The sequence below is a fragment of the Zalophus californianus genome, chromosome 4, assembly GCF_009762305.2.
Source record: "Zalophus californianus isolate mZalCal1 chromosome 4, mZalCal1.pri.v2, whole genome shotgun sequence".
Classification (NCBI taxonomy): Eukaryota; Metazoa; Chordata; class Mammalia; order Carnivora; family Otariidae; genus Zalophus; species Zalophus californianus.
The window spans coordinates 171,504,822-171,518,635 of NC_045598.1; the positions used below are offsets into that span (position 1 = coordinate 171,504,822).

General features: G+C 37.9%; 1 protein-coding gene across 5 annotated transcripts in view; it reads left to right on the forward strand.

Annotated features, from left to right (window-relative positions):
* Positions 1 to 13,814, forward strand: part of COL14A1 (collagen type XIV alpha 1 chain) — a 212,549-nt gene that overhangs the window by 21,770 nt on the left and 176,965 nt on the right. For all 5 annotated transcript variants that reach the window (XM_027624793.2, XM_027624808.2, XM_027624828.2 and 2 more), the window contains exons 3-4: positions 3,535 to 3,651; positions 12,447 to 12,590. In XM_027624793.2, the coding sequence (XP_027480594.1) occupies positions 3,535 to 3,651; positions 12,447 to 12,590 (261 nt within the window). The remainder of the gene's footprint in view (positions 1 to 3,534; positions 3,652 to 12,446; positions 12,591 to 13,814) is intronic.

The window sequence follows — 13,814 nt, forward strand, 5'->3', positions numbered from 1 at the left end:
TACAGCGTTTTTCTCAATCTTGGCTACCATTGCTCTGATGCAAGTCCCAGGGTCTGTCTACCATACAGAGAAAAAGGAGTTAACTTTGAAGTTTGAAACTATGACCTCATGCCTCCTTCTTTCTTAACTAGCCTTTTTTCTTTTCACTCTTTTTCCCCTAAAGGCAAAAAACTAAAGGAAATGTGAGCTTTGTGTCTAACCAAGATTTTCTCTTACTGATTGTGGTAGTATTTTTGCTGATCTAGCAATAGATGTGGTCTGTTGATAAAAGAGAATGGTGGTATTGCTTTTTACTAGCAGTCATAATGGGACTGTAGTCATATGCATCATTGTTATCCTCATCACTTTCTCCTGGGGGTTCAAAAGGCTATGGTTATTAACTAAAAAAATGTGGCAGAGCTATAAACTCAGACCACATTTAAAGAACAGTAGCCTGGTGGGGCACCAGGGTGGCTCAGTTAAGTGTCTGCCTTTAGCTCAGGTCATGATCCAGGGGTCCTGGGATTGAGCCCTGCATTGGGCTCCCTGCTCAGAGGGGAGTCTACTTCTCCCTCTCCCTTTGACCATCCCCCCCTTGCTCATTCTCTCTCTCAAATAAATAAATAAAACCTTTAAAGAACAGTAGCCTGGGTAGAAAATGCTGTAAAGATTTCTAATCTTGGGGCACCTGGGTGGCTCAGTTGGTTAAGCGACTGCCTTTGGCTCAGGTCATGATCCTGGAGTCCCGGGATCGAGTCCCGCATCGGGCTCCCTGCTCAGCGGGGAGTCTGCTTCTCCCTCTGACCCTCCCCCCTCTTATGCTCTCTCTCTCTATCTTATTCTCTCTCTCAAATAAATAAATAAAATCTTTAAAAAAAGGATTTCTAATCTTGAACTTAGGAATTCTGAATATTGTTGACTTATTTGCCCTCCTTGAGAAGTCAGCACACCTGGGGTACTGACAGAATTGGTTGATCCTCTTGCAACTGTCTAGACTGCGTCCTCCACCGTCCTTGTTGTACTTCTCCACTTGATGGTTCCCAGGCATGTCAGCTGTCTTTCACCAGGGCATTCATGCAGAACTTGGTAATAAGCTTGGCCAATGAGGTCTACCAGCCCACTGGCAAGATTTGGCCAAGCAACTGGATATATTGTTTAAAATTGTTTAATACTTATTTTAAATTTTCTTCCATAAGTAATAAGAGCCTACCTATAAATAGATTATTCTCATCAAGTTGCAGACTAAGCAAAAATAGTAATAGTTTTTCTGTTCATCCAAATGTTAGATTTATTTTTTTTTTTAAGATTTTATTTATTTATTTGAGAGAGAGAATGAGAGATAGAGAGCACGAGAGGGAAGAGGGTCAGAGGGAGAAGCAGACTCCCTGCCGAGCAGGGAGCCCGATGTGGGACTCGATCCCGGGGCTCCAGGATCATGACCTGAGCCGAAGGCAGTCGCTTAACCAACTGAGCCACCCAGGCGCCCCAAATGTTAGATTTAGCCACCTTCCTCTTGAATTTCAAAATATTCTTATGATAAATCCATATTTTCCCATAAACGAGAGAAATGTCAACTCTTTGTTCCATTGAGAATGGCTAGCATTCTCTACTAAGAGGGAGGAAAGGGCAACAGAAAGAGAGTACCTACCCTTAAGATTGTGTCCTTCACTGCTTATTGATTTTGAATGAGTGGGTAGTTTGTAGAGGAGTAGGTTACTCATTCATCTAGCTCAATGAAGGGTGCCTTCTTAATATGGCTTTTCTGCCGAAGAAACAGCATTTCACTTGGGGTCAGGGACTGTCATTCACCAGTATGTGAACTTGGGCAAGTCTCTAGCTTCTCTTTGGTTCCCTTATATATAAAATCGGTATGGCACTGTATTTTTGTGAGAATTAAGTGAGCTTTTGAGATCATCTCTTAGATGATATAAAGGCAAGAGAAGCAAACATTTACAGTCTACTTTTTCTAAAAATAAAGTTTTGGAAGAAACAATCACTGAAGTTTCTTTAATAAGTGACAGAACTAAAATACAATTAATGCCCAAACCCCATATTGTGCTACATACCTATTAAGGAGAATGTTTGCTTCCTCCCCCTCTTTCTGTTTCCTAAAGTGAGAAAGAAAGGCAACGCATGAGAGTGGGTAGTAAGTGCTAACTTTTCTGTTACATGTAAGCTTTTTTTTGACAAACTAATTTCAAAATTATGAGATCTTGCCATTTGCAATGACGCGGATGGAACTGGAGGGTGTTATGCTGAGTGAAATAAGTCAATCAGAGAAAGACATGTATCATATGACCTCACTGATATGAGGAATTCTTAATCTCAGGAGACAAACTGGGGGTTGCTGGAGTGGTGGGGGGTGGGAGGGATGGGGTGGCTGGGTGATAGACAATGGGGAGGGTATGTGCTATGGTGAGCGCTGTGAATTGTGCAAGACTGTTGAATCACAGATCTGTACCTCTGAAACAAATAATGCAATATATGTTAAGAAAAAAAAAAGATAGCAGGAGGGGAAGGATGAAGGGGGGTAAATCGGAGGGGGAGACAAACCATGAGAGATGATGGACTCTGAAAAACAAACTGAGGGTTCTAGAGGGGAGGGGTGTGGGGGGGATGGGTTAGCCTGGTGATGGGTATTAAAGAGGGCACGTTCTGCGTGGAGCACTGGGTGTTATGCACAAACAATGAATCATGGAACACTACATCAAAAACTAATGATGTAATGTATGGTGATTAACATAACAAAAAAATTTAAAGGGAAAAATATTATGTAATTAAAATCTTCTTAAACTATTTCTTTTGAAATTCTGGAACACTGATGTAGGGTTCCAAAAATATGTTTTGAAGTTTGAATGACATACACAAGAGTAATATAGACCTACCCATTTTGTGAACTATCAGAAAAGATTAAATGTACTGGCATGACTCATGATCATATGCTGTGTATCTTTCTGAAAGATATAAATCAGCTACACTTCAAGAATGGATCAGACTTTATAATACATAATTATTTTTTATTTGGTCCTTTTTATTTTGGTCCTTTATAATCTCTTTCTCAAATGTTTTTAAATGAAGATCTTATTAATATAATATGTCCATGATAGCCTTCTTAAATGACCTTATCATAAAAAATATTGGATTACTAAAGTGAAAAACCTAAAGGCATAAAAACAGGTCCCAATAGAGTAGATTATAAAAGCTTACATATTCCAAGATGGAAAAAAAAAATCATCCTTGTAACATAATGAACATTTTACAAGATTGGCTTTAATTTAAACTAGACTAGAGCATTAAATTTTAACCCTAAGTTATAGGTCTTTGTCATAAGGTCAGTACTATTTGAATAAATGCTTATCTCTTGAATAAGAAACAGATGCTCTTGGGTTTGTGTCATTGTGCAAACTGATCAATTCATTAATGAGGTTATAGAAGGAGCATATTTTGAGGCTGATGAAGTCATGTGTTTTGATTTCATTATGTTGACTCTTCAGTTTAACTAATGGCAGCTTAAATGTTTCAACATTTAAACAACTTTTGTTTCTCTTTTTGCAGTGGCTCCACCCACACGGTTAAGATATAATGTATTATCTCATGACAGTATACAGATTTCATGGAAGGCTCCAAGGGGGAAATTTGGTGGATACAAACTTCTTGTGACTCCAACTTCAGGTAAAAACAGTTAATTGTGTTTTCACAATTAGCAACTTTTTACACATAGATAAATCATTTGAAAGTTTTGTTTTTAATTTCATATTTGAACTTGAAATCTTACCCTCTAATCAAGGAAATAATGTTCCTAAGGTCTAAAGAGTAACTATTAGGCTCCATAATTCTCCTCAGGAGAAATTTCCAGACTATTAAAATCTTCACTACCTCTGTTTCAACATAGTATGAATACTTTTGGTCTGTTGACACTTAAAAAAAATACAATACATCTGGAAAGCCAACAGTTGTGACCAGCTAAGTAAATTATGATTAATTAACTTGATAGTATATTACTCAGCAATTATACATTAAAATGATAAAAGCTAAGTAGACACTGTGAAAATAAGTGATAAATTAAAGCAGGAAAAGTAAAAGATTTATTGATCATGAAGATAAGTAGTTACGCAAAATTTTTTAAATTAAATTTTTGGTTTAATTTTTTTCTTCTATTTTATGTTTTTATTATACAAGTACGATCAATGAAACAATACAGAGTATGTAGAGGATTTGCCATTGTTACATAGGGCCATGGAGACAAGGACAAGGTCAATAGCATGAACTGCTTGAGCTCCACACCTGGTTCTGTGGTGTATAAGAAATGTCATTTGGGGGATGCCTGGGTGGCTCAGTTGGTTAAGTGGCTGCCTTCAGCTCAGGTCATGATCCCAGTGTCCCGGGATCGAGCCCCGCGACGGGCTCCCTGCTCAGCAGGGAGTCTGCTTCTCCCTCTCCCTCTGCCTGCTACTCTGCCTACTTGTGCTCTCTCTCTGTCAAATAAATAAATAATCTTTAAAAAAAAAAAAAAGAAATGTCATTTGGGCAAGTTATATAACCTCTCCATTCTCCGGTTTCTTCCTGTGTAAAATGCACAAACAGCACTAGTTCCCACCTCATGGAGTTGTAAGGCTTGGAACTCAAAATGTGATCTGAGAATCAGCACAGGCATCAGCTGAGAGCAAATGCAGAATATTGGTCCCCATCTCCCACCTGCTGAATCAGCATCTGATCTTTACAAAGATCCCCAGATGACTCCTATGCATGTTAAATTTGGGAAGTACTTGTGAGGACTAAATGAATTTATAAAGGTAAAGCACTTAGAACAGTGATGGTTAGATAGTCAGAGCTCAATCATATTGCCCGTGATGATATAAAGATGATTTGAGCATGTCTCTCAGATCTCATTTCCTTTCCTAGGATCCTGTTTCACATAGTCTGTAAGAAATATTTAATAATAGAATATTTGTATAATACATATATATTTATATACTTATAATAATTTTTCCTCTTTATTGGTGATGAAGATGGTTATATGGACCTGGGCTCCTTGCTGTTGGAGTCCTTTTCCCAACTCATTTAATGAGGCTGACAGATGCCCTGTTGTTTATAATTGTGGACATCTTACCCAGTGGTGGATTTAAAATCTCAAACAAAACAAACAGCTGAAACACCTGGCTCCTTGCTTGGCCATGAAAAACGAACCTTCTAGAAGGCTATTAGTAAATATTACCCACAGACTCCTTAGATTGATTCATGGTTCAGTGATACTGATGCCAACTTTACCCATGTTGGCTCACAGAAGTGACACACTTGCAGAAAGCAATATTTCATTCTCAAGCCTAGTTCAGAATTTTAATTTTGAAGTATAGCCCAATTTTGAAATAACTTTGACTTCTAAAAATGCTGTTTGTGTTCTGAAATAAGCCATCATGGGGAATTCAAGTTTAAGAGATTCTTGGGGCAAGTTAAGATGGCAGAGTAGTAGGGGGACCCTGAACTTACCTCACCCCTTGAACACAGCTAGATCAAAAAGCAAATCATTTTGAACTAGGAAATCGATCTGAGGATTAAGAAAACAATCTGCACAATTAGAGGGAGAGAACATGGCAGACGTGAGGTTTGGAAATGTGAATTGGGGGAGAGAAAAGCTGCGGTGTCACGGAGGGAAGGAAGCCCTTTTTGCAGAGAGAAGACAGAGAAAGAGGGGGAGAGGAAGAGAGAGAGTGGAGGCTAGAGCTGCTTACACCAAACCCAAAAGGTCAACACCAAGAAATATCATAGTGAAACTTGCAAAATACAAAGATAAAGAGAGAATTATGAAAACAGTGAGGGACAAAAGGTCCTTAACCTACAAGGGTAGACATAAGGTTAGTAGCAGACCTGTCCACAGAAACTTGGCAGGACAGAAGAGAGTGACACTGATATACTCAGAGTGACATGATATATTCAGTGTGCTGAATGGGAAAAAATGCAGTCAAGAATAGTATATCCAGCAAGGCTGTCATTCAGAATAGAAAGAGAGATAAAGAGTTTCCAAGACAAGCAAAAACTAAAGGAGTTCGTGAACACCAAACCAGCTCTGCAAGAAATATTAAAGGGGACGCTTTGAGCGGGAAAGAGAAACCAAAAGCAACAAAGACTAGGAAGGAACAGAGACAGTCTACAGGAATGGCAACTTCACAGGTAATACAATGGCACTAAATTCATATCTATCAATAATTACTCTGAATGTAAATGGACTAACTGCCCCAATCAAAAGACATAGTGTATGAGAATGGATAAAAAAAACCAAACCCATTGATATGCTGCTTATAAGAGACTCATAGACCCAAAGACACCTCCAGATTGAAAGTGAAGGGGTAGAGAACCATTTATCATGCCAATGGACATCAAAAAGAAGCTGAGTAGCCATCCTTATATCAGGCAAACTAGATTTTAAACCAAAGACTGTAGTAAGAGATGAAGAATGGCACTGTATCATAATAAAGGGGTCTATCCAACAAGAAGATCTAACAATTGCAAATATTTATGCTCCCAACTTGGTAGTAGCCAAATATATAAATCAATAATAACAAACTTAAACTCATTGGTAATAATGCAATAATAGTAGGGAACTTTAATACCCCACTCACAGCAATGGACAGATCACCTAAGCAGAAAATCAACAAGGAAACAATGGCTTTGAATGACAGACTGGAGCAAATGGACTTAACAGATACATTCAGAGCATTTCATCCTAAAGCAGCAGAATACACATTCTTTTCAAGTGCACATGGAACATTCTCCAGAATAGATCACATACTGGGTCACAAATTGGGCCTCAACCAGTACAAAAAGATGGAGATCATACCATGCATATTTTCAGGCCACAGTGCAATTAAACTTGAAGTCAACCATAAGAAAAAATTTGAAAAGATCACAAATGGAGGTTAAAGAACATCCTACTACAGAATGAATGGGTTAACCAGGAAATTAAAGAAGAAATAAAAAAAATAATACATGGTAGCAAATGAAAATGAAAACACGACAGTCCAAAACCGTTGAGATGCAGCAAAGGCAGTCATGTAAGAGGGCAGTATATAGCAATTCAGGCCTTCCTCAAGAAGCAAGAAAAGTCTCAAATACACAACCTAAGCTTATACCTAAAGGAGCTGTAAAAAGAACACCAAATAAAGCCTAGAACCAGCAGAAGAAGAGAAATAATAAAGATTAGAGCAAAAATAAATGATACACAAATTTAAAAACCCAGTAGAACAGATCAACACAATGAGGAGCTGGATCTTTGAAAGAATTAACAATACTGATAAACTCCTAGCCAGACTTATCAAAAAGAAAAGAGAAAAGTCCCAAATAAATAAAATCATGAATGAAAGAGGAGAGATCATAATCAATACAACAGAAATACAATTATAAGAGAATATTATGAGCAATTATATGGCAACAAATTGGGCAATCTGGAAGAAATAGATACATTCCTAGAAACATATAAATGACCAAAACTGAAAAGGAAGAAATAGAAAATTTCAACAGACCCATAATCAGCAAAGAAATTGAAACAGTAATCAAAAATCTCCCAACAGGGGCGCCTGGGTGGCTCAGTCGGTTAAGCGACTGCTATCAGCTCGGGTCATGATCTCAGGGTCCTGGGATCGAGCCCCGCATTGGGCTCCCTGCTCGGCGGGAAGCCTGCTTCTCCCTCTCCCACTCCCCCTGCTTGTGTTCCCTCTCTTGCTGTCTCTCTCTCTGTCAAATAAATAAATAAAATAAAGATCTTTAAAAAAAAAAATCTCCCAACAAATGAGTCCAGGGCCAGATGGATTCCCAGGGGAATTCTACCATTTAACAAAGAAGTAATACCTATTCGTCTGAAACTGTTCCAAAAAATAGAAATGGAAGGAAAATTTCCAAACTCATTCTATGAAGCCAGCATTACTTTGATTCCAAAACCAGGCAGAGGCCTCACTAAAAAAGAGAATTACAGAACAATATCCCTGATGAACATGTATGCAAAAATTCTCAACAAGATACTAGCCAATCAAATCCAACAGTACATTAAAATGATTATTCACCACGATCAAGTGGGATTTATTCCTGGACTGCAAGAGTGGTTCAATATCTGCAAATCAATCAATGTCCATACACCACATTAAAAAAAGGACAAGAACCATATGATCCTCTCAGATGCAGAAAAAGCATTTGATAATATACAGCATCCTTTCTTGATAAAACCCTCAAGAAAGTAGGATAGAAGGAACATATCTCAATATCATGAAGGCCATACTTGAAAGACCCACAGCAAATATCATCCTCAATGGGGAAAAACTGAGAACTTTTCCTGTGAAGTCAGGAACATGGCAGGGATGTCCACTCTCATCACTGGTGTTCAGCATAGTACTGGAAGTCCTGGCCTCAGCAATCAGAAAACCAAAAGAAATAAAAGGCATCCAAATTGGCAAAGAAGAAGTCAAACTTTCACTCTTCACAGACAACATAATAACTCTGTGTAGAAAACCCGTAAGTCTCCACCAAAAAATTCCTAGAACTGATACATATTCAGCAAAGTCGCAGGATATAAAATCAATGTACAGAAATCTGTTGCATTTCTCTACACCAATAATGAGGCAGCAGAAAGAGAAATCAAGGAATTGATCCCATTTACAACTGCATCAGAAAGCATAAGATACCTAAGAATAAACCTAACCAAAGAGGTAAAAGATCTGTACTGAAAACTATAGAACACTTATGAAAGAAATTGAAGAAGAAGACACAAAGAAATGGAAAATCATCCCTTGCTTATGGATTGTAAGAACAAATATTATTAAATTGTCTGTACTACCCAAAGCAATCTATGCATTCCGGGCAATCCCTATCAAAATACCACCATCATTTTTCACAGAGCTAGAACAAACAGTTCTAAAATTTGTGTGGAAACAGACAAGACCCCGAATAGTCAGAGGAATGTTGAAAAAGAAAACTGAAGCTGGGGGCATCATAATTCCAGACTTGAAGCTGTATTACAAAGATGTAATGATCACGACACTATGGTACTGGCACAAAAACAGACACATAGTTCAATGGAACAGAATAGAGAACACAGTGGACCCACAACTCTATGGTCAACTAATCTTCGACAAAGCAGGAAAGAACATCCAATGGTAAAAAGACAATCTCTTCAACAAATGATGTTGGGAAGACTGGACAGCGACATGCAGAAGAATGAAACTAGACCATTTTCTTATGCCATACAGAAAAATAAATCCAAAATGGATGAAAGACCTAAATGTGAAACAGGAAACAATCAAAATCCTAGAGGAGAACACAGGCAGCAACCTCTTTGACCTTGGCCGCAGCAACTTCTTGCTAGGCACACCTGCAGAGGCAAGGGAAACAAAAGCAAAAATGAACTATTGGGACTTCATCAAGATAAAAATCTTCTGCACAGTGAAGGAAACAATCAAAAAACTAAAAGGCAACCTAAGGAATGGGAGAAGATATTTGCAAATTACATATCAGATAAAGGGCTAATATCCAAAATCTATAAAGAACATATCAAACTCAACAGGCAAAAAATAATCTAGTTAAGAAATGGGCAGAAGACATGAACAGACATTTCTCCAAAGAAGACATACAAATGGCCAGGAGATACACAAAAAAATGCTCAACATTACTCTGCATCAGGGAAATACAAATCAAAACCACAATGAGATACTACCTCACACCTGTCAGAATGGCTAACATTAAGAACTCAGGAAATAACATATGTTGGCGAAGATGCAGAGAAAAGGGAACACACTTACACTGTTGGTGGGAATGCAAACTGGTACAGCCACTGTGGAACATAGTATGGAACTTCCTCAAAAGGTTAAAAATAGAAATACCCTATGACCCATCAATTGCACTATGAGGTATTTATCCAGAGGATAAAAAAATACTGATTCAAAAGGGCACATGCACCCCAGTGTTTTATATCAGCACTATCAACAATAGCGAAATTATGGAAAGAGAGCTCAAATGTCCATCAACTGATGAATGGAAAAAGATGTGGCATATATACAAAAATATATACATATATATACACACACGTATATACATATATACGTATACATATATGATATGGAATATTAGTCAGCCATCAAAAGGAATGAAATCTTGGCATTTGCAGCAACGTGGATGGAACTAGAGTGTATTATGCTAAGCAAAATAAGTCAGTCAGAGAAAGATAAATACCATATGATTTTACTCATATATGGAATTTAAAAAACAAAACAGATGAACATAGAGGAAGGGAAGAAAAAATGAGATAAAACCAGAGAAGGAAGCAACCCATAAGAGACTCTTAACTGTAGAGAACGAACTGAGGGTTGCTGGAGGGGAGGTGGGTGGGGGGATGGGCTAAATGGGTGATGGGCATTAAGGAGGGCACTTGTTGTGATGAACACTGGGTGTTATATGTAAGCAATGAATCATTAAATTCTACTCCTGTAATCAATACTACACTGTATGTTGACTAACTTGAATTTAAATAAAAGCTTGGAAGAAAAAAAAAGAGATTCTTGAACATCATTATGACTTTAAAGGTCAAAATACGAGTTTCCGATTTGTGGTACCTCTGAGAATTCCCCATATCTGATCTTGAAAGTTTATTCTTTTTCCTCCAGGTAATTGGTGTTTTAACTTTCCCTGATTAATTACTGATAATACTAAACTATTCAGTATACCATGTAGGTGGCATTAAAGAATCAGGGAGTCTTAGAAGTGACTTGTGTAGCCTCTGACCCAAATCTCAGCCAGATTCTTCAATCCTCTCTGCCACAGCACACCCACAAAGCAAACCTCCAGCTCTTACTTAAACACCTCCAGAGACAAAATAAAAATTGAGGGTGAAAGCAAATTATTTCTTCATGAATACTGGTTATATTTTTTCCAGTGACTCAGTGTCCTTACTACAGTGACCCAAGCCAATAAGACGGTGTTGACACTCTGTTATCTACTTGATCAAACATAAAATAGAGTGAACAAAAAAGTAATAAATGCATCCAGACACAAAATGTAGACATTTTAGCACTGCAAGATGTGTTCCAAATACAGTTTATACCAGTCTTTCCCAAAGCGCATTCCATGGTAACCTGCAAGATGCTCATAACTGTTATACAACCATTTAAATGGTTTAATGGTCAAAGAAATTCAAGAAGTCCTATTTTCTTTAAAGATTTTATTTATTCATGAGAGACAGACAGAGAGAGAGAGGCAGAGGGAGAAGCAGGCTCCCAAGGAGCAGGGAGCCCGATGCGGGACTCGATCCCAGGACTCCAGGATCATGACCTGAGCCGAAGACAGACGCTTAAGCATCTGAGCCACCCAGGCACCCAAGAAGTCCTATTTTAAAGAGTTTCATTGCAGAATTCTCAAAGCCTTTAGTAAAATAATACACCTATGCCTCTCAGGGATTCTAATACAGAGTATTCTAAGAAACTTTTTTTTTCTTAGTGAAACACACATCAAGAAAGATTTATGTGGTGCACTTTGTAGTAGATGAGCTTTAAATAATAGACGTTTGTGAAACTGGGTTTAATATCTTGGACATAAATGCATTTGGCAAGAAAAAGGCTCAGTTCTGCCTTCTAGTAGCAGGCAGCATGGATGATAGCAGCATCAAATTCCAGACATAACATCATTAATTTTATGAGACTATGATTACAATATATTGTAATCTGTGTTATGTTTAATTCATTCAGCAAATTTCAGATCCTTTTTGCTGTTAGGGCTAGCAGGGCGGAAGCTTTCAATTTCTCCTTTCTCAGACTTAGTACCTACTGCCAGAAATTAGAAAAGAAAGGCATATTTGGAATTTCGCCTAAAAGTTGAATATTTAACCAACAGTATTTCCACAAAAGCCTTAGATGTCAGTCTAATTTGATGGAGAGATAATGGAGGTTTGAAATCTTTTCACGATGCAAGCTAACATTTAAGTAGCCGGGCAGTGACTGGTTCTGTCAACATCCTGAGCCAGTTACGCTCAGACTTAATATAATTACATTGCTAATGCTTTAGGGATGCTTTGACTCAGTTTAGAGAGACCATAGCAAAAATTCCAGCGTAGATAATGGCACTCAGTCTGCCTTTATCTTTCCCTTCACTTTTAAGTGGAATTCTTTCCTTGAAGACTGTATCTGATGTTGAGGGCTTACTGTCTTCTAATCCTGTACTATGTCTTTCCCTAGTGTATAAAAGCAATAATGCCTTATGATGAAAGATTTTTGTAAATGTGTTTTGTCTAAATTAGACAAGTTATCTAATGCAAAGAGTACAACCAAGAATGATAAAGAACAATGTTAAATTTAAGTGCTACGTGCCTATGCACCATTAGGTATATATTTAAGTGTTTTCACCTTTTAAAATCTTGATTGCTGATTAATAAATTTTCTTAATGTATCCAGTTAACCTGTTTCTTAGTACTGATTTATCTTTTTGTTTTATTATAGGTGGCAAAACCAATCAGTTGAATCTCCAGAACACTGCAACTAAAGCAATTATTCAAGGTCTTATGCCAGACCAGAACTACACAGTTCAAATTATTGCATACAACAAAGACAAAGAAAGCAAGCCAGCCCAAGGTCAATTCAGAAGTACGTATTTACAGTTCTTAAAGTGCTACCATGGGACTCTGTTCCAGCTCTGAGTTTGAATCTGTGGTAAATATTGTAACAGGTTAAAATTGGATTGTTTAGATGAAGACATCTTGAGAGATATTTAGTGAAATCATCCATGAGTTCCTTCTATCACTAATACACTTCTGCTCCTCCCTTAACCTGTTGCACTGCATGCCTGTTTAAATCCTCTAAGTTTTACGTCTCAAATGCTCTCCTTCACACTGTCCTCGGAAACTTACCCAGACGTCTCATCTGCCCGGTACCTAATAGGTGCTCGATGAATACTTACGAGTCATTCAGTGGGTGATGCCTACACCTGCTTTATAGTATCCCTAGCAAATGCCAGTCTAGCCTCTACGTAAACAATCTATACAACACGGAATTTAACTCTTTTTAATAATGAATCAGTTGACTTTTATCATCGGCCTATTATGTGCCAGGTCCCATGACCAAGAGCTCTGTGAACATGGTAAGTGTTAGGGAGAGAGATATGTTCCGGCCTCTATGAAGGGAGATGCTCTCTCTGTCCCAATAATGGGCTGGGATAAGAATGGATGGGGGATGGCTTCATATTTGAGCCACTTCTCAAATAGCAAGTTGGGCAGACAGGGAAAGGCAGGGCATGCCAAGATATTCTAAGCAATGGAGAAAGCTTTGAGGCAGCCCAATCTATGTCATTAGAATGCCTTTCCTATATTAAGTTTAAAAGTTGTTCTTACAGGCTGTGCTTCTTCTGTCTTTCAGGAGATAGATATTCATTCATTTATTCTTTTTTTTCCATTTAACAAATATATATTGCATGGCTGCTAAGTGTCAGGCCTTATTTTAGGCACTGGGAACATAACAAGCCACTGCCCCCATGGACCTTATATTCTCGTGAGCAGAGACCCCAGCAACTACCTCTTCCTGGGAGTGGTCATTCATATATGGACGGCAAAGGTTTTTTTTTTTTTTTTTTATGTATTGTGAAAGCAAACAGAAGAGGCCTGTCCTGGTTAACTTTCTGTTTACTTCATTGTTAATACAGACTCTTTAAAAATTCCAATTTTTAAGGGATAATTTTAAACATATTTTAAAAAATCAGCAGGATAGTATAATAAACCCCTAAGTATCCATCAGTCATTTCAACAATGAGCTATTCATGGCTAATCTTATTTCATATACTATCCTCACCCCCCACTCTGCCCTAATTTTGAGGCA